We start from the raw sequence: 19,769 nt of genomic DNA, 5'->3' as shown, positions 1-19,769 counted from the left end.
TTCAGGCCAGTTTCTACCCTACTCGCATCACCAAGACAACACTGGTCAAAGTCACGAACGATATTCCTCTGTGGCAGAAACCTTGGTGTGCAGTCCCTCCTTGTCCACTTTGTGACTTTTGATTATGGTTGACCACTCCACCCTGCTCCACTGCCCTTGGTATGTACCATTTCTATCTGTCCCAATGTAATCAGCACATCTCTTGCTATGGCTTCTCCCGCCCCATACTATCACACTGAGAGTACTCCAAGATTCCATCGCTGGCCCTTTCCTTTTTCTCCTCTTCATGTTTCTCCTTGACAACATTATCCATAAGTATGGGGTCAGCTTTCATAACCAATACTGAACACACCCAGCTCTACCTCTCTGCCACCATCTCAACTTCATTACCATCACTTGCTGTCAGCCACTTATCTGATATCAAGTCATGGATCAGGAAGAACTTTCTCCAACTTGACAGTTATTCTGATCGATTCCCTCTAAAACTCATTACTCTACCGATTCTATCCTCTTCCCCGGGGTCCTTGATCAGGCTGAACCTGACAGTGCAAAACCTCGGTGTACAGTTGAACTGAGTTGAACTTCAAATCTCATGTTCTATCCATCACCGAGACCACCAATTTCCACCTCCACATCACCCACCTGCACCTTTACCCCTTCCCCACTGCCTGTGAGACCTCTTCCATGCTTTTGCCTACACAATGACGTGACTGCACGTCAAAAGTAATTTGTGTGAAGCATCTCAAGATGTTCATCTATCCACCCCACCTTTGGTGGAAGTCTCGGCCCTACTCTCTGGAACTTCCTCCCAAAACCCCTTTATCTTTTTACTTCTGTCCACTCCTTTAAGAGCCTCCTCAAAACTTACCTCTTTGACTTTGGTCACTTCCCTTTACTCCCCTCCCATTACTGTTCAGGGTCCATTTTTGATGTTTACTAAGCTAAAGGCACTTTATGAATGCCAGTATGACAGATTGGGGAGGACCAGGTTTCCTCTCTCGACCCCTCCACTGCCTCTGAATTGTCACACTGCTGTCCGACATCCAGTATTTGATGAGCAGAAATGTCCTCGAAATATTGGGAAAACTGAAGCCATTGTCTTTGGTCCCAGTTACAAACTCCATTCCCTAACCATGGACTCCATCCCTCTCCCTGGCCACTATCCGAGGCTGAACCAGACTGTTCGCAACCTTGGTGTCCTATTTGACCCTGAGATGAGCTTCCAACCCCATATCCGCTCCATCGTCAAGACCACCTACTTCAACCTCTGTAACATCGCCCATCTCCACCCCTGTCTCAGCCCATCTGCTGCTGAAGCCTTCATCCATGCCTTTGTTACCTTTAGACTCGACTATTCCAATGCTCTCCTGGCCGTCTTCCAACATTGCAACCTATGTAAACTTGAGCTCATCCAAAACTCTGCTGCCCATACCCTAACTCACACCAAGTCCCGTTCACCCATCACTGACCTACATTGGCTCATGGTCCAGCAACACCTCGATTTTAAAATTCTCATCCTTGTTTTCAATTCCCACCATGGCCTAGCACCTCCCTATGTCTGTAACCTCCTCCAGCCCTACAACCCTCCGAGATCGCTGAGCTCCTCCAATTCTGAGCTCCTCTTGCGTATCCCCAATTTTAATCGCTCCACCATTGGCAGCTGTGCCTTCAGCTGCCTAGGCCCTAAGCTCTGGAATTCCCTCCCTAAACTTCTCCGCCTCTCTACCTCTCTATCCTCCTTTAAGATGCTCTTTATTACCTATCTCTTTGACCAAGCTTTTGGTCACCTGTTCTAATATCTCCTTATGTGGCTCAGTGTCAGATTTTGTTTGATAATCGCTCCTGTGAAGCACCTTGGAATGTTTTACTACATTAAAGGCGCTCTATAATGCAAGTTGTTGTTGGACTTAAATTATGTAAGAGTGGGAATAAACTGGATGTTAGGAGGTTCTTCTTTTCCCAGAGAGTAGTGACCCTCTGGAATACATTGCCGGCTGGTGTGGTGGATGCTGACTCTCTGTACGTCTTCAAAAGGGAGCTGGACCGGTTCTAGGCTGAGGCAGAGATCACATCATATGAAAGATAAATGGTTTAACAGTAACATACACATGGTTCATACAATCACATGTATATGGAGGGCTGGTGCGAATCTTGACTGAGTTCCAGAGATGCAAACAGTTGCTGCTGATGCTCCACGTCCAATGGTGATTCCACCAAATAGAGGTGGGGTTTAGTGCACGTCCTTCCTGTGGACAACAGGACATTGGCAACGCAATCACGCATCTAATGGTGAGTTGTGCTGCTCGCCATATCACCCTTGAGGAGTTTCTGGTACCAGCTGCCCTTCGAGTGAGAGCTCATAACCATGACTGGCAGTTGTCTAACACCAACTAGTAACTATTCTCCTTGGCTCTGAGATGGTTTGCCTGGAGACGTCAGATTGGAAACCAGTCGATCCTCTGTGGCAGACTCGGTGATCGAATTCCTGAACCAGCAGGAGTCAGTGTTGGTGATGATTGACCAGCCAACTAGGCTCATTAGTAGGACCTGGAGCAGTAAACCTGTCACTCGGAGCCTGGATTCATCAAACTCAGCTCCAGTTAACCCTCCTAGCTAGAAGTTTACCAGTGCATTGTACTAGTAAGCTGTGCAGTTTGAACTGGTTAAACTCCAGCTCATAGAATCATAGAAAGTTACGACACAGAAGGAGGCCATTCGGCCCAACGTGTCCGTGCCAGCCGAAAAAGACCTATCCAGCTTAATCCCACTTTCCAGCTCTTGGTCCGTAGCCCTGTAGGTTACAGCATTTCAATTGCTCATCCAAGTACTTTTTAAATGAGTTGAGGGTTTCTGCCGCTCCCACCCTTTCCTCCCTATCCACTCTATCTAGTCCCATCATTATTTTATTTACCTCAATTAAATCTCCCCTCAGCCTCCTTTGTTCCAAATAAAACAACCCCAGCCTATCCAATCTTTTCTCATAGCTAAAATTCTCCGGTCCTGGCAACATCCTCGTAAATCTCCTCTGTACCCTCTCTAACGCAATTACATCTTTTCTGTAATGTGGTGACCAGAACTGGACGCAGAACTCAAGCTGTGGCCTAACCAATCTTTTATACAGTTCTAGCATAACCTCCCTGCTCTTATATTCAATGCCTTGGCTAATAAAGGAAAGTATCCTATATGCCTTTTTAACCACTTTATCTACCTATCCTGCTACCTTCAGGGATCTGTGGACATGCACTCCAAGGTTCCTTTACACCTCTCAGTATCCTCCCATTTATTGTGTACTGCCTTGTCCCGTTTGCCTTCCCCAAATGCATTACCTCACACTGCATTGAATTCCATTTGCCACTTTTCTGCCCACCTGACCAGTCCATTGATATCTTCCTGCAGTCTACAGCTTTCCTCCTCACTATCAACCACACGGCCAATTTTTGTATCATCTGCAAACTTCTTGATCAAGCCCCCCACATTCAAGTCCAAATCATTAATGTATACCACAAAAAACAAGGGACCCAGTACTGAGCCTTGCGGAACCCCACTGGAAACAGCCTTCCAGTCGCAAAAACACCCGTCAACCATTACCATTTGCTTCCTGCCATTGAGCCAATTTTAGATCCAACTAAACACATTTCCTTGGATCCCATGGACTTTTACTTTTTTGCCATGTGGGAACTTGTCAAAAGCCTTGCTAAAATCCATGTACACTACATCAAAGGCGTTACCCTCATCAAACCTCCTTGTTACCTGCACAAAAAATTCAATCAAGTTAGTCAGACATGACCTTCCCTTAACAAATCCATGCTGACTGTCCTTGATTAACCTGTGCCTTTCTAAATGATGATTTATGCTGTCCCTCAGAATCGATTCCAATAATTTGCCCACCACCAGCTCTACCTTGTGCACATTTAGGGGCCACAAGCCTTGGCTCTTGCCAAGTTATGCCTAGGTGGTCTGAGAATTTGTTGTGGGGCATGCCTCTTTGGGGAAAGTGTACGTCTCCACGTCAGGTGAACGGAAGCTGTCCCTCTAGCTTGGTTAGGAGATTCTTAAGAATGGTGATGGTTTTCCGTGTGTGTGTTGACAACCAGCTAACCAAAAATAAATGCCGTTTACTACTGTGCTTATTGGTACTGAACCACCAGCATTGTTCATTTGGGAACCAAACAGATTAGGGATGGTGTGAGTAGGTGACAATAAATGTTGGGCCAGAGCCAACTGTGTCAAGGGCAGATGTTTGAACATCTGAGCCTGCTGATTGCGGAGAGCTGTGGGTGCCAATGTCAGGGATTTCCCATCATCTGACGTGTAGGCCTCCAGCTGCACCCCAGCAGCTGTTGGTTATCTCTGCACTAAAGATCTGCCTCTGAGGGAGCAGTGCTGGGAGTTCCAGCACAGGGAGTGGCAGTGGTGTTTTAAAAATTCATTCTCAGGATGTGGGTGTGGCTGGCAAGTCCAGCATTTATTGCCCATCCCTAGTTGTCCCTTGAGAAAGTGGTGGTGAGCCGCCTTCTTGAGCCGTCAAGCTACAGTCCGTGCGGTGAAGGTTCTCCCACACCCCTGTTCGGTCGGGAGTTCCAGGATTTTGACCGAACGACGATGAAGGAACGGTGATATATTTCCAAATCGGGATGGTGTGTGACTTGGAGGTGGTGGTGTTCCCATGCGCTTGCTACCCTTGTCCTTCTAGGTGGTAGAAGTCGCGGGTTTGGGAGGTGCTGTCGAAGAAGCCTTGGCGAGTTGCTGCAGTGCATCCTATAGATAGTACACACTGCAGCCACAGTGCGCCGGTGGTGGAGGGAGTGAATGTGGGAAGATAGGGCTGCTATTTGCAGTTTACGAGATAAGAGTTGTCCGGGCTCGGGTACTTTTATCTCTGGATCGAACATCCCCCACTCAGGTACAACACGAGTACGGTGCCACCCCACCTTAGGAGAGCACAAGTCAGTGAGGATCTCGAAATAATCATGATCGCAAACAAAGCAAGAAATGTTCAGTCAGACCTAGACCAACCTTTTTATTGCAGGGTACAGATCACTCATCTACATCAGTGCCTCAGTTCCAGCACTGCCTACATACAACGGTACTGCCCCCCCCCAAGATTTAACTTACAATGCCCATGAAGAAATGTACATGTCTATATAGGCAATCAGAAAACCCCTGAAAATAAATACTGTGTGCCACGTACATCACTGACTATAAAGTGCCCACACGTCAGAGCTACCATACTGCTAGGTTTTATTCCCCCCACACTTACAATCACAGTCCTCGCTAACACATTTCGGCTTCTGAAGGAGAACAGCTGAGCGGAAAGAGTTAAATTACCATGATCTGAAAGTGCTCAGTAAAGCCTGCGTTCGCTGGACGCGACCCATTATTAGAATAGTGCCAAGGCTTACTCTGCCCACAGCCGGGGCCAGGTGCCTCGCATGGGCTGAAGCACCAACCGGCAACGGTGCCGCTAGGCTGAATTTAATCTTCGGGTGGAAGACCTGGCCGACAGGAGCTCCCGACGTCCCTAGCGTCGCCCCCTCTTTGGGGGACTCTCCAACAGAAGCGCTGTGACTGGGGCGGGGGGTCTCGCTAACATTCGCCCGGCCTCTCTCAGCCCCCTACCCCCCTCGCCCATTTCAAGTGTTCACTGACAAAAGCGGCTGCCCAGTTTTTTTTTTGTTTCTATGGGGAAGGAGGGCGAGAAGGGAATGTTTTTTTTTTGTTTTTGGAAAAGAAAATGAAGAAAGAAAAGATTCAATGCACTTTAGGTCTCGTCGATAGAGAACTCTCTGCAACGGTCCAGGGTTTCAGAGCAGCGAATCGTCCGTGCACCCTCCCTCAAGCCCGTAGCGGAATTCCTGCAGGTTGGAAACGCCGTGGAAGTGGACAAAGGCCGCAACTACCACCAGGACGTGAAACAGCTGGTGTGACTGGAACTGGGCAAAGAGAAAAGAAAAGCATTGGTTAGTGACACCCAGCTTCAGCCAGGGGAAGGAAAGCCGAGCAGCTATACTTAGTGTTCAAGGCTGACTATTCAAAACAATATAGAAAGAAAAGAATGAACTTGCATCAATATAGCGCCTTTCATGACCTCAGAACGTCCCAAAGTGCTTCACAGCGAATGAAATACTTTTGAAGTGCACTCACTGTTGCAATGTAGGAAACACGGCAGCCAATTTGCGCACAGCAAGATCCCACAATGTTGTGATACCGACCGGATAATCTGTTTATTATTGATGTTGGTTGAGGGATAAATATTGGCCAGGACACAGACAGAACTCTCCTGCTCTTCTTCAAAATAATGTCATGGGATCTTTTACGTCCACCTGAGAGGGCAGATGGGGCCTCGGTTTAATGTCTCACCTGAAAGATGGCACCTCCGACAGTGCAGCACTCCCTTAGTACTGTACTGGAACGTCAGCCTGGATTTTGTGCTCAGGTCTCTGGAGTGGGGCTTGAACCCACAATCTTCTGACTCAGAGGCAAGAGTGCTGCCACTGAGCCACGGCTAAAAAAAAATATATTGCTTAAAAACATGGTGTAGGGCTCTCCAATTGGCCCGGTGTGATTATCCAGCGAGTAGCTGAGCCATGGCAACCAGGGAATTCCACGGTTTGATTCCTGGTCTGTGCGGAGGTGACGGATCGACATTACAATTGACTTTAACATCCCAGGTCTTGGGAAGGATCAAATTAGCTAGGGTTCCCACTCCTGATCATTATCCAGCAACCTCTGCTGGAATGATGCACATAGGGATGATGCAAGGCAGGATTGGATTCAGCCATATGCCCCATAAAGCTGAACAGCCTTTTTTTTTATTCGTTCATGGGATGTTGGCGTCACTGGCAAGGCCAGCGTTTATTGCACATCCCTAATTGCCCTTGAGAAGGTGGTGGTGAGCCGCCTTCTTGAACCGCTGCAGTCCGTGTGGTGAAGGTTCTCCCACAGTGCTGTTAGGAAGGGAGTTCCAGGATTTTGACCCAGCGACGATGAAGGAACGGCGATATATTTCCAAGTCGGGATGGTGTGTGACTTGGAGGGGAACGTGCAGGTGGTGTTGTTCCCATGTTCCTGCTGCTCTTCTCTTTCTAGGTGGTAGAGGTCGCGGGTTTGGGAGGTGCTGTCAAAGAAGCCTTGGCGAGTTGCTGCAGTGCATCCTGTGGATGGTACACACTGCAGCCACTGTGCGCCGGTGGTGAAGGGAGTGAATGTTTAGGGTGGTGGATGGGGTGCCAATCAAGTGGGCTGCTTTGTCCTGGATGGTGTTGAGCTTCTTGAGTGTTGTTGGAGCTGCACTCATCCAGGCAAGTGGAGAGTATTCCATCACACTCCTGACTTGTGCCTTGTAGATGGTGGAAAGGCTTTGGGGAGACATGAGGTGAGTCACTCGCCACAGAATACCCAGTCTCTGACCTGCTCTTGTAGCCACAGTATTAATATGGCTGGTCCAGTTAAGTTTCTGGTCAATGGTGACCCCGAGGATGTTGATGGTGGGGGATTCGGCGATGGTAATGCCATTGAATGTCAAGGGGAGGTGGTTAGACTCTCTCTTGTTGGAGATAGTCATTGCCTGGCACTTGTCTGGCGCGAATGTTACTTGCCACTTATGAGCCCAAGCCTGGATGTTGTCCAGGTCTTGCTGCACGCGGGCTCGGACTGCTTCATTATTTGAGGGGTTGCGAATGGAACTGAACACTGTGCAATCATCAGCGAACATCCCCATTTCTGACCTTATGATGGAGGGAAGGTCATTGGTGAAGCAGCTGAAAATGGTTGGGCCTAGGACACTGCCCTGAGGAACTCCTGCAGCAATGTCCTGGGGCTGAGATGATTGGCCTCCAACAACCACTACCATCTTCCTTTGTGCTAGGTATGACTCCAGCCACTGGAGAGTTTTCCCCCTGATTCCCATTGACTTCAATTTTACTAGGGCTCCTTGGTGCCACACTCGGTCAAATGCTGCCTTGATGTCAAGGGCAGTCACTCTCACCTCACCTCTGGAATTCAGCTCTTTCGTCCATGTTTGGACCAAGGCTGTAATGAGGTCTGGACCCGAGTGTTCCTGGCGGAACCCAAACTGAGCATCGGTGAGCAGGTTATTGGTGAGTAAGTGCCGCTTGATAGCACTGTCGACGACACCTTCCATCACTTTGCTGATGATTGAGAGTAGACTGATGGGGTGGTAATTGGCCGTTTTGGATTTGTCCTGCTTTTTGTGGACAGGACAGACCTGGTCAATTTTCCACATTGTCGGGTAGATGCCAGTGTTGTAGCTGTACTGGAACAGCTTGGCTAGAGGCGCAGCTAGTTCTGGAGCACAAGCCGTTTCTTGATATCACGTGGAGTGAATCGAATTGGCTGAAGACTGGCTTCTGTGATGGTGGGGATATCGGGAGGAGGCCAAGATGGATCATCCACTTGGCACATCTGGCTGAAGGTGGTTGCAAACGCTTCAGCCTTGTCTTTTGCACTCACATGCTGGACTCCACCATCATTGAGGATGGGGATGTTTGCAGAGCCTCCTCCTCCCGTTAGTTGTTTAATTGTCCACCACCATTCACGACTGGATGTGGCAGGACTGCAGAGCTTTGATCTGATCCGTTGGTTTTGGAATCGCTTAGCTCTGTCTATAGCATGCTGCTTCTGCTGTTTAGCATGCATGTAGTCCTGAGTTGTAGCTTCACCAGGTTGGCATCTCATTTTTAGGTACGCCTGGTGCTGCTCCTGGCATGCTATTCTACACTCCTCATTGAACCAGGGTTGATCCCCTGGCTTGGTAATGGTAGAGTGAGGAATATGCCGGGCCATGAGGTTACAGATTGTGCAGGAATACAATTCTGCTGCTGCTGATGGCCCACAGTGCCTCATGGATGCCCAGTTTTGAGCTGCTAGATCTGTTCTGAATCTATCCCATTTAGCACGGTGATAGTGCCACACGACACGTTGGATGTTCGCCTCAGTGCGAAGACGGGACTGCGTCTCCACGAGGACTGTGCGGTGGTCACTCCTACCAATATTGTTACGAGGAGAGATTACACAAATTGGAGTTGTATTCTCTCGAGTTTAGAAGGTTAAGAGGTGATCTGATCGAAGTTTATAAGATATTAAGGGGAATGGATAGGGTGGATAGAGAGAGACTATTTCCGCTGGTTGGGGATTCTAGGAGTAGGGGGCACAGTCTAAAAATTAGAGCCAGACCTTTCAGGAGTGAGATTAGAAAACATTTCTACACACAAAGGGTGGTAGAAGTTTGGAACTCTCTTCTGCAAATGGCAATTGATAATAGCTCAATTGCTAAATATAAATCTGAGATAGATAGCTTTTTGGCAACCAAAGGTATTAAGGGATATGGGCCAAAGGCAGGTATATGGAGTTAAATCACAGATCAGCCATGATCTTATCAAATGGCGGAGCAAGCACGAGGGGCTGAATGGCCTACTCCTGTTTCTGTGTTCCTAAGGTTCTGGCTGGTGGCCATGGGATCACTACCCAGAAAGGAGTCGCCGCCTTCCTGACATAGAAGGGAGGAAAGGGGAGAGAAAATTGGCCACAGATATAAAGAGTAGCATTGAACGGGGAAAAATAGATCGAAAACTAACTGAGGAAACCCACTATGTCGGGTCCCTTTAGCTCTCGGTCACTCCCGTCATGTCACAGATGGGTGAATCTCCATTCATCATAAAGCAGCTCCATTGATTGTAATTGGGCCTGTGATGTCATAGGGGCCTTGAACCCTGACCCCAGACAATACTCAACCAGCAGACTCCATCCAAAGCTTCAATTTTTTGGAATAGACAATAGTGGGTATTTTGAACATCAAGTACTCGCTAGACTTTCCTTCTCCTTTAATACTGCATCACAGATACACCATCAGCAGCCTCTGAGACCATCCCAGAACCTGAAAGCTCCGCGATACCAGGCAAATGTATTTATAGAGAAGTCTTGGTAACACGATACCTACAGCCACACAGTACCAATGTCAACACAGAAACTAGGCTTTTAACCCACCTCTCACCTGGGGTGAACTTGATCAGCCTCAGGATGTGTCAGTGTGAGTAGGACATGTCAATGGGACTGGGACAGGGACAAGTTGGTGCGTCTGGAACAGGTTAATGGCAGGGGACAGGTCGGTGCGACTGGGATATATCAATGGGACTGGGACAGGGACAGGTCGGGGTGACTGGGATATGTTAATGGGACTGGGACAGGTCGGTGTGACTGGGATATGTCAATGGGACAGGGACAGGTCGGTGTGACTGGGATATGTTAATGGGACAGGGACAGGTCGGTGCGACTGGGATATGTCAATGGGACTGGGACTGGGACTGGGACAGGTCGGTACGACTGGGATATGTCAATGGGACTGGGACTGGGACAGGTCGGTGCGACTGGGATATGTCAATGGGACTGGGACTGGGACTGGGACAGGTCGGTACGACTGGGATATGTCAATGGGACTGGGACTGGGACAGGTCGGTGCGACTGGGATATGTCAATGGGACAGGGACAGGTCGGTGTGACTGGGATATGTTAATGGGACAGGGACTGGGACAGGTCGGTACGACTGGGATATGTCAATGGGACAGGGACAGGTCGGTGCGACTGGGATATGTCAATGGGACAGGGACAGGTCGGTACGACTGGGATATGTCAATGGGACTGGGACAGGTCGGTACGACTGGGATATGTCAATGGGACTGGGACAGGTCGGTGCGACTGGGATATGTCAATGGGACTGGGACAGGTCGGTGTGACTGGGATATGTTAATGGGACTGGGACTGGGACAGGTCGGTGTGACTGGGATATGTCAATGGGACTGGGACTGGGACAGGTCGGTGTGACTGGGATATGTCAATGGGACTGGGACAGGTCGGTGTGACTGGGATATGTCAATGGGACTGGGACAGGTCGGTGTGACTGGGATATGTCAATGGGACTGGGACTGGGACAGGTCGGTGTGACTGGGATATGTCAATGGGACTGGGACAGGTCGGTGCGACTGGGATATGTCAATGGGACTGGGATATGTCAATGGGACTGGGACAGGTCGGTGCGACTGGGATATGTCAATGGGACTGGGACTGGGACAGGTCGGTATGACTGGGATATGTCAATGGGACTGGGACTGGGACAGGTCGGTGTGACTGGGATATGTTAATGGGACTGGGACAGGTCGGTGTGACTGGGATATGTCAATGGGACAGGGACAGGTCGGTGCGACTGGGATATGTCAATGGGACAGGGACAGGTCGGTGTGACTGGGATATGTTAATGGGACAGGGACTGGGACAGGTCGGTACGACTGGGATATGTCAATGGGACAGGGACAGGTCGGTGTGACTGGGATATGTTAATGGGACAGGGACAGGGACTGGGACAGGTCGGTGTGACTGGGATATGTCAATGGGACTGGGACAGGTCGGTGTGACTGGGATATGTCAATGGGACTGGGACAGGTCGGTGCGACTGGGATATGTCAATGGGACTGGGACAGGTCGGTGCGACTGAGATATATCAATGGGACTGGGACAGGGACAGGTCGGAACGACTGGGATATGTCAATGGGACTGGGACAGGTCGGTGCGACTGGGATATGTTAATGGGACTGGGACAGGTCGGTGCGACTGGGATATGTCAATGGGACAGGGACAGGTCGGAACGACTGGGATATGTCAATGGGACAGGGACAGGTCGGAACGACTGGGATATGTCAATGGGACAGGTCGGTGTGACTGGGATATGTCAATGGGACTGGGACAGGTCGGTACGACTGGGATATGTCAATGGGACTGGGACAGGTCGGTGTGACTGGGATATGTCAATGGGACAGGTCGGTGTGACTGGGATATGTCAATGGGACAGGTCGGTGTGACTGGGATATGTCAATGGGACAGGTCGGTACGACTGGGATATGTCAATGGGACTGGGACAGGTCGGTGCGACTGGGATATGTCAATGGGACAGGTCGGTACGACTGGGATATGTCAATGGGACAGGTCGGTACGACTGGGATATGTCAATGGGACTGGGACAGGTCGGTGCGACTGGGATATGTCAATGGGACTGGGACAGGTCGGTGCGACTGGGATATGTCAGCTCCAGTGATAGAGGGTAATAATTGGCTGAAGAGTTGAGCTGTACATTACCCAGATATCACATTTGCCGGGGAAGAAACGTTCTGGAATGCGGGCAGCGTATAACCCGGCCCCGGTGATGTACATTGCAGCCATCAGGTAAAACCAGCCCATCTGTCCAACTGTCGTCGCTTTTACAAAACCTTCAGCGATGGTGAAATGTAGAGTGGGGACAATACCACTCAGGCCAAGTCCCAGAAATACTCCTGTAGGAACAAATGGAAAAGGAGTGAATACACAATACGTGGCACACATTGATGTGAACTACACTGTGCATACCACACACACACACTCTGCACACTAAAGACTGTGCACACTAGGCTATGCCCACTACAAACGCACATTGACTGTGCATACTGCAAACACAAATGGACCTTGTACACTGCAAACACACATGGATTTTGTACACGGCACACACAGACTTTGCACTGCAATTACACAGGGACTGTACACACTGCACTGACTATGCACTATATACAAAATGACTGTACATTACGTTGTGTGTTTAATGTACTGTGCAGTCAATGACAGTGCACACTACACAGATTCTGCAAACCAGTGTGTACAAGATGACTGTGCACACTACCCTGCAAACACACACACACTGAGTGTGCACCTCTGTCAAGAGTCAGCATCAGATGCACAGTAACACGTGGAGAGATGCCAGATGACAAAATACTGGGAGAAATGAAGAATTTGGCAAATAGTGTCCGGTTTTATATAAGGAATGCGTGGTTCCTTTTGCAATCACCTATCACATTTGTAGTCCAGTTCATGCTGGGATAGGACCCTCACCTGCTCTCGTTAGCCGATGTTTGGGTGTCGCGAATCGGTCCCACTGAGCAACAATGATGGCCGATATTCCCAGAACACAAACGATAGCGAGGTAGATGAGCCGGGGCTGGGGGGAGCAGTAGAAGGAGTAATACAACCAGGGCACGAAGCTGCCCATGATAAGCAAGGCGATCCCGGAATAGTCTAATCTGGAAACAAAGAACAAACGCATGAGAGGCAGAGCACACGTAATAGCAGAGATACATCAGTGTGTAGGGAACAGACATATACCACATGTAATAGAACATAGTAGGATACATCAGTGTGTGGGGAACAGACATATACCACATGTAATAGAACATAGTAGGATACATCAGTGTGTAGGGAACAGACATATACCACATGTAATAGAACATAGTAGGATACATCAGTGTGTGGGGAACAGACATATACCACATGTAATAGAACATAGTAGGATACATCAGTGTGTGGGGAACAGACATATACCACATGTAATAGAACATAGTAGGATACATCAGTGTGTGGGGAACAGACATATACCACATGTAATAGAACATAGCAGGATACATCAGTGTGTAGGACGGTGCGCTCAGCTCAGCCATTGGCCCAGTGGCTATAGGCCCTGCCCCCAGTGTTGTGCTGATCCACCCATGAACCTCGATGCATTCCCAATCCATCAGTCATCACTCACATCCCGGGGAACCTCCGCGCCCCCCCCAATCACCTCTCACTGCCTCTCCGGGCTGGTGACACGATGTAGATTCTCCTGAGCGATGACCCGACCGGCACACTCACCCCCTGCCCAAGAAGCACCGTTTTAGAGTGGGAGACTCAGGGACTGCGGGTGTTACTACCCGATACAGTCCTCACCGCCTCTCCCGTGCAGGGTCTGGGTCCCCAGTACTCACTTGGAGAATGTTCTGGAGACTTTCTCGGAATGGCAGTACACCGTGTGGAAGAGCCAAGAGAAGCTGAGGCAGAGTACAGCTCCCAGGAAGAACATGCCGAAAACCACCTTCTCCTGCAGGGGGGCCATGAAGTACACATTCGGTCTCAGCAGGGTCAGGATTCCCAGACCCAGGAAGAAGACGAAACCTGTGAAACAGCTTCAGTTAGAGAAGGATTCATTGACAGGTACAACCGCCCAGAGAACCCCTCCCCCGCACACCACCGCCCAGAGAACCCCTCCCCCGCACACCACCGCCCAGAGAACCCCTCCCCCGCACACCACCGCCCAGAGAACCCCTCCCCCGCACACCACCGCCCAGAGAACCCCTCCCCCGCACACCACCGCCCAGAGAACCCCTCCCCCGCACACCACCGCCCAGAGAACCCCTCCCCCGCACACCACCGCCCAGAGAACCCCTCCCCCGCACACCACCGCCCAGAGAACCCCTCCCCCGCACACCACCGCCCAGAGAACCCCTCCCCCGCACACCACCGCCCAGAGAACCCCTCCCCCGCACACCACCGCCCAGAGAACCCCTCCCCCGCACACCACCGCCCAGAGAACCCCTCCCCCGCACACCACCGCCCAGAGAACCCCTCCCCCGCACACCAGCGCCCAGAGAACCCCTCCCCCGCACACCACCGCCCAGAGAACCCCTCCCCCGCACACCACCGCCCAGGGAACCCCTCCCCCGCACACCACCGCCCAGGGAACCCCTCCCCCGCACACCACCGCCCAGAGAACCCCTCCCCCGCACACCACCGCCCAGGGAACCCCTCCCCCGCACACCACCGCCCAGGGAACCCCTCCCCCGCACACCACCGCCCAGGGAACCCCTCCCCCGCACACCACCGCCCAGAGAACCCCTCCCCCGCACACCACTGCCCAGGGAACCACACCACCGCCCAGAGAACCCCTCCCCCGCACATCACCGCCCAGGGAACCCCTCCCCCGCACACCACTGCCCAGGGAACCACACCACCGCCCAGAGAACCCCTCCCCCGCACACCACCGCCCAGAGAACCCCTCCCCCGCACATCACCGCCCAGGGAACCCCTCCCCCGCACACCACCGCCCAGAGAACCCCTCCCCCGCACACCACTGCCCAGAGAACCCCTCCCCCGCACACCACTGCCCAGGGAACCACACCACCGCCCAGAGAACCCCTCCCCCGCACACCACCGCCCAGAGAACCCCTCCCCCGCACACCACTGCCCAGAGAACCCCTCCCCCGCACACCGGCGCCCAGAGAACCCCTCCCCCGCACACCACCGCCCAGAGAACCCCTCCCCCGCACACCACCGCCCAGAGAACCCCTCCCCCGCACACCACCGCCCAGAGAACCCCTCCCCCGCACACCACTGCCCAGGGAACCCCTCCCCCGCACACCACCGCCCAGAGAGCCCCTCCCCCGCACACCAGCGCCCAGAGAACCCCTCACCCGCACACCAGCGCCCAGAGAACCCCTCCCCCACACTCCATCACCCAGAGAACCCCTTTCCCACATACCATCACAACCCCTCAGATAATGAAGCAGTCCGAGCCCGCATGCAGCAAGACCTGGACAACATCCAGGCTTGGGCTCATAAGTGGCAAGTAACATTCGCGCCAGACAAGTGCCAGGCAATAATCATCTCCAACAAGAGAGAGTCTAACCATCTCCCCATGACATTCAACGGCATTACCATCGCCGAATCCCCCACCATAAACATCCTGGGGGGGTCACCGTTGACCAGAAACCAAACTGGACCAGCCACATAAATGCTGTGGCTACAAGGGCAGGTCAGAGGCTGGGTATTCTGCAGCGAGTGACTCACCTCCTGACTCCCCAAAGCCTTTCCACCATCTACAAGGCATAAGTCAGGAGTGTGATGGAATACTCTCCACTTGCCTGGATGAGTGCAGCTCCAACAACACTCAAGAAGCTCTACACCATCCAGGACAAAGCAGCCCACTTGATTGGCACCCCATCCACCACCCTAAACATTCACTCCCTTCACCACCGGCGCACTGTGGCTGCAGTGTGTACCATCCACAGGATGCACTGCAGCAACTCGCCAAGGCTTCTTCGACAGCACCTCCCAAACCCGCGACCTCTACCACCTAGAAGGACAAGGGCAGCAGGCACATGGGAACAACACCACCTGCACGTTCCCCTCCAAGTCACACACCATTCTGACTTGGAAATATATCGCCGTTCCTTCATCGTCGCTGGCTCAAAATCCTGGAACTCCCTTCCTAACAACACTGTGGGAGAACCTTCACTACACGGACTGCAGCGGTTCAAGAAGGCAGCTCACCACCACCTTCTCAAGGGCAATAAGGGATGGGCAATAAATGCTGGCCTTGCCAGCGACACCCACATCCCATGAACGAATTTTAAAAAACCCTCCCCCACACACCACCAACCCCCATCCCCTCGGTAGCCCTCTCCTCCCTCCACTGGGCTTCTCATCTCCCCCATCCCCTCAGCTGTCCTCTCCAACTAGAGGGCACAGAAGTCTTCTTGTCTATAACAGTGTGAAGTCTGGTTTAAAGATATAGTTGCTGCTTATGGACAGACTGAGAGGTCAGGAGAGGTAATATCAAAGAGGGAGTAATGATCCAATTGTGAATTCCTTCTTTGCCTTACCCAGTAGGTGTGTCCAAATGTTCCCGGTCTCTGTGTGGATCCTAAAGATGCTCTTGAAGCAGGCTCGGAAAGACGGCATAGGCGGCCTGTGACCATACAGCAGATAGTCATTGTCCTTCAGCCAATCCGGGAGTACATCATAAGGGATCACTCGCCAACGCCCCTCCCAAACCTGCAACACACGATCCCAGTTATTGGCCACACCGCCCCTTCCGCACCGTGCCTTCCACACCACAAAAGGAATCAAAATCTCACCATCTTACTTTTTGAATTGAATTTTTAAACCTCGCCTTAGAACAAGACAAATCACACACACCATCCTGACTTGGAAATATATCGCCGTTCCTTCATCGTCGCTGGGTCAAAATCCTGGAACTCCCTTCCTAACAGCACTGTGGGAGAACCGTCACCACACGGACTGCAGTGGTTCAAGAAGGCGGCTCACCACCACCTTCTCAAGGGCAATTAGGGATGGGCAATAAATGCTGGCCTTGCCAGCGACACCCACATCCCATGAACGAATAAAAAAAACACCGCCTGATAATCAGAAACACAGGCTGTCACCATGCTGGCCCTCAGCAATGGAGAATGTGTTCACAGGCAATCATTAACCTCCCACTGAAACTGGGCAAGACCCATTCCACTACTGAACAGGAAGAAAAGCCTGGCAGGCCAGCCAGTAACTACCAGCGTCTGACAGCATTGACCAGGGACCTGCACCAGGAACTGACTCTTAAATACTGCGCGAGGACTCAAAGCCAAATTTAAAGGAGCAAAATCACATTCCAATCCAACAATAACGGGAATAAAAGGCTCTCCTGTAGCTTAAAGGGTTAAACCACGAGGATAGGTCACATAAACTTGGCTTTGTATTCCCTTGAGTATAGAAGATTGAGGGGTGATCTGATCAAGGTGTTAAAAGGATTTGATAGGGTGGATACAGAGAAACTATTTCCTCTGGTGGGGGAATCAAGGACAAAGGGGCATAATCTTAAAATTAGAGCGAGGTCATTGGAGTGAATTCAGGAAGCACGTTTTCACACAAAGGGGAGTGGAAATCTGGAATTCTCTCCCCCAAAAAGCTGTGGATGCTGGGTGACAATTGGAGCTTTCAAGACTGAGATCAATAGATTTTTGTTGGGTAAGGGTATCAGGGGATCTGGAGCAAAGGAGGGTAAATGGAGTTGAGGTCCAGATCAGCCATGATCTAACTGAATGGCGGAAGGCTCAAGGGGCTGAATGGCCTCCTCCTGTTCCTAATGTTCTATGTTCCTCGCTGAATTACTCTGTAGAACCATGTGAGGATTACACTAAACAAAAATAATGTTTTTAATGCAATGAGTCATCCCAAACAACTTCACAGACAGGCATAAGGAAACCAGACACCAATTCAGAATGGAGAGATTAGGAGGGGTGACAATAGGTTTAGTCAGTGAGAATGGTCTGCAGGAGATACTTAAAGGTGGCGAGAGGTACAGAGGCAGAGAGGTTTAGGGAAGAAGTTCAGAAGAGTAGGACCAGGGCGATTAAAGGCTCCCTCTCAATGTGAGGGAAGGGGCAGTGCAGGATGTACTAAAGGCTGGAGTGGGAGGAATAGAGTGGTTGGGAGGGGAGCTGGGCTGCAGGAGATTGCAAAGAGAGGGGCAAGACTGTGGAGAGATTTATTACAAGGACACTGATCCTGAATTAAGTGCACTGGGTGACAGGAACTAGTGCAGGTCAATATGGTTGAGGATGATGGGTGAGTGGGACTTAGTGTGGGACGGGATACATGGGGCAGAGTTTTGAGCAACTTAGAGTTTATGAAGGGTGGAGGCTGGGAGGCCTGCAAGGAGGCTGTTGGATTAGTCGAGTCTGGAGGTGACCAAGGCATGTATAAGGTTTTCAGTAGTTGAGGGCCTGGAGTAGGGACAGGGAACGTGAGGTGGAGGTGGGCAGTCTTGGTGATGGAGAGGGTGTGGAGTTTAAATCTCAGCTCAGGGTCAGCACACCGAAATTATCAACGGTTAGACTCAGTCTGAGAGGTTTTTTAAATTTATTTTTGGGATGTGGGCGTCGCTGGCAAGGCCAGCATTTATTGCCCATCCTTAATTCCCCTCGAGAAGGTGGTGGTGAGCCGTCTTCTTGAACCGCTGCAGTCCATGCGGTGAAGGTTCTCCCACAGTGCTGTTAGGTAGAGAGTTCCAGGTCTGGGAGCATAATTAAATGAATAGCAAAGGAGTGGAGTTTGCGGAGGGGACTGAAGACAACGGCTTTGGTCATCCCAATGCAGTCTGACAGCATGGGAGCAGTGAATGGGTGGAGAGAGGTGGTGAAGAAACAGAGCAGGGCATCATCAGTGATCACATGAAAGCTGATCTAATGCCTGTGGACGATGTCACTGAGGGCAGATCTTATGGGGGCCCAGGGAGTGACAATGTGAAGAAGGGGGAAGAGAAGCCATTGCTGGAGATGAGCTGGCTGCGTTCCTGATAGGTAGAACTGGAATCACATCGGAGCAGTATCAGGGAGCTGGACGATGGAGGGGTTGGCAGGGACGAGTGTATCGAAGGATGCGGAAAGGTCGAGGAGGGGCAATGCACTAGAGTTGCTTCTGTGCTGCGAAGGGTGAAAGCCAGACTGAAGGAATTCAAGCTGGGAGTTCTGGCAGAGATGGGCTCAGAGCTGGGAGTTTATGTGCATTACTGCCATTGTATACAGATAGAGTGTGTGTTACTGACACTGTATACAGATAGAGTGTGTGTTACTGACACCATATACAGTTAGAGTGTGTTACTGACACTGTATACAGTTAGTGTGTGTGTTACTGACACTGTATACAGTTAGAGTGTGTGTTACTGACACCATATACAGTTGGAATGTGTGTTACTGACACCATGTACAGTTAGAGTGTGTATTACTGACACCATGTCCAGTTAGAGTGTGTATAACTGACACCATATACAGATAGTGTATTACTGACACCATATACAGTTAGTGTGTGTTACTGACACCATATGCAGTTAGAGTGTGTATTACTGACACCATGTCCAGTTAGAGTGTGTATAACTGACACCATATACAGTTAGTGTGTGTTACTGACACCATATGCAGTTAGAGTGTGTATTACTGACATCATGTACAGTTAGAGTGTGTATTACTGACACCATGTACAGTTAGAGTGTGTATTACTGACACCATGTACAGTTAGAGTGTGTATAACTGACACCATATACAGATAGTGTATTACTGACACCATATACAGATAGTGTATTACTGACA

At 50.7% G+C, this 19,769-nt stretch overlaps 1 protein-coding gene across 1 annotated transcript in view; it reads right to left on the bottom strand.

The window, feature by feature from the left end:
• Positions 1 to 5,007: 5,007 nt before the first annotated feature.
• LOC137344356 (adiponectin receptor protein 1-like) overlaps positions 5,008 to 19,769 on the bottom strand; it is a 33,683-nt gene continuing 18,921 nt past the window's right edge. Inside the window, exons 4-8 of the mRNA XM_068007241.1 lie at positions 16,509 to 16,680; positions 13,836 to 14,022; positions 12,928 to 13,115; positions 12,145 to 12,338; positions 5,008 to 5,933 (exon numbers count right to left, since the gene is read on the bottom strand). Coding sequence (XP_067863342.1) covers positions 5,805 to 5,933; positions 12,145 to 12,338; positions 12,928 to 13,115; positions 13,836 to 14,022; positions 16,509 to 16,680 — 870 coding nt within the window. The 3' untranslated portion in view covers positions 5,008 to 5,804. The remainder of the gene's footprint in view (positions 5,934 to 12,144; positions 12,339 to 12,927; positions 13,116 to 13,835; positions 14,023 to 16,508; positions 16,681 to 19,769) is intronic.

This window comes from Heptranchias perlo, chromosome 27 (genome assembly GCF_035084215.1).
Source record: "Heptranchias perlo isolate sHepPer1 chromosome 27, sHepPer1.hap1, whole genome shotgun sequence".
Classification (NCBI taxonomy): Eukaryota; Metazoa; Chordata; class Chondrichthyes; order Hexanchiformes; family Hexanchidae; genus Heptranchias; species Heptranchias perlo.
Note: the sequence above shows the minus strand (reverse complement) of the source record. Positions and strands in the feature narration are given on the sequence as shown.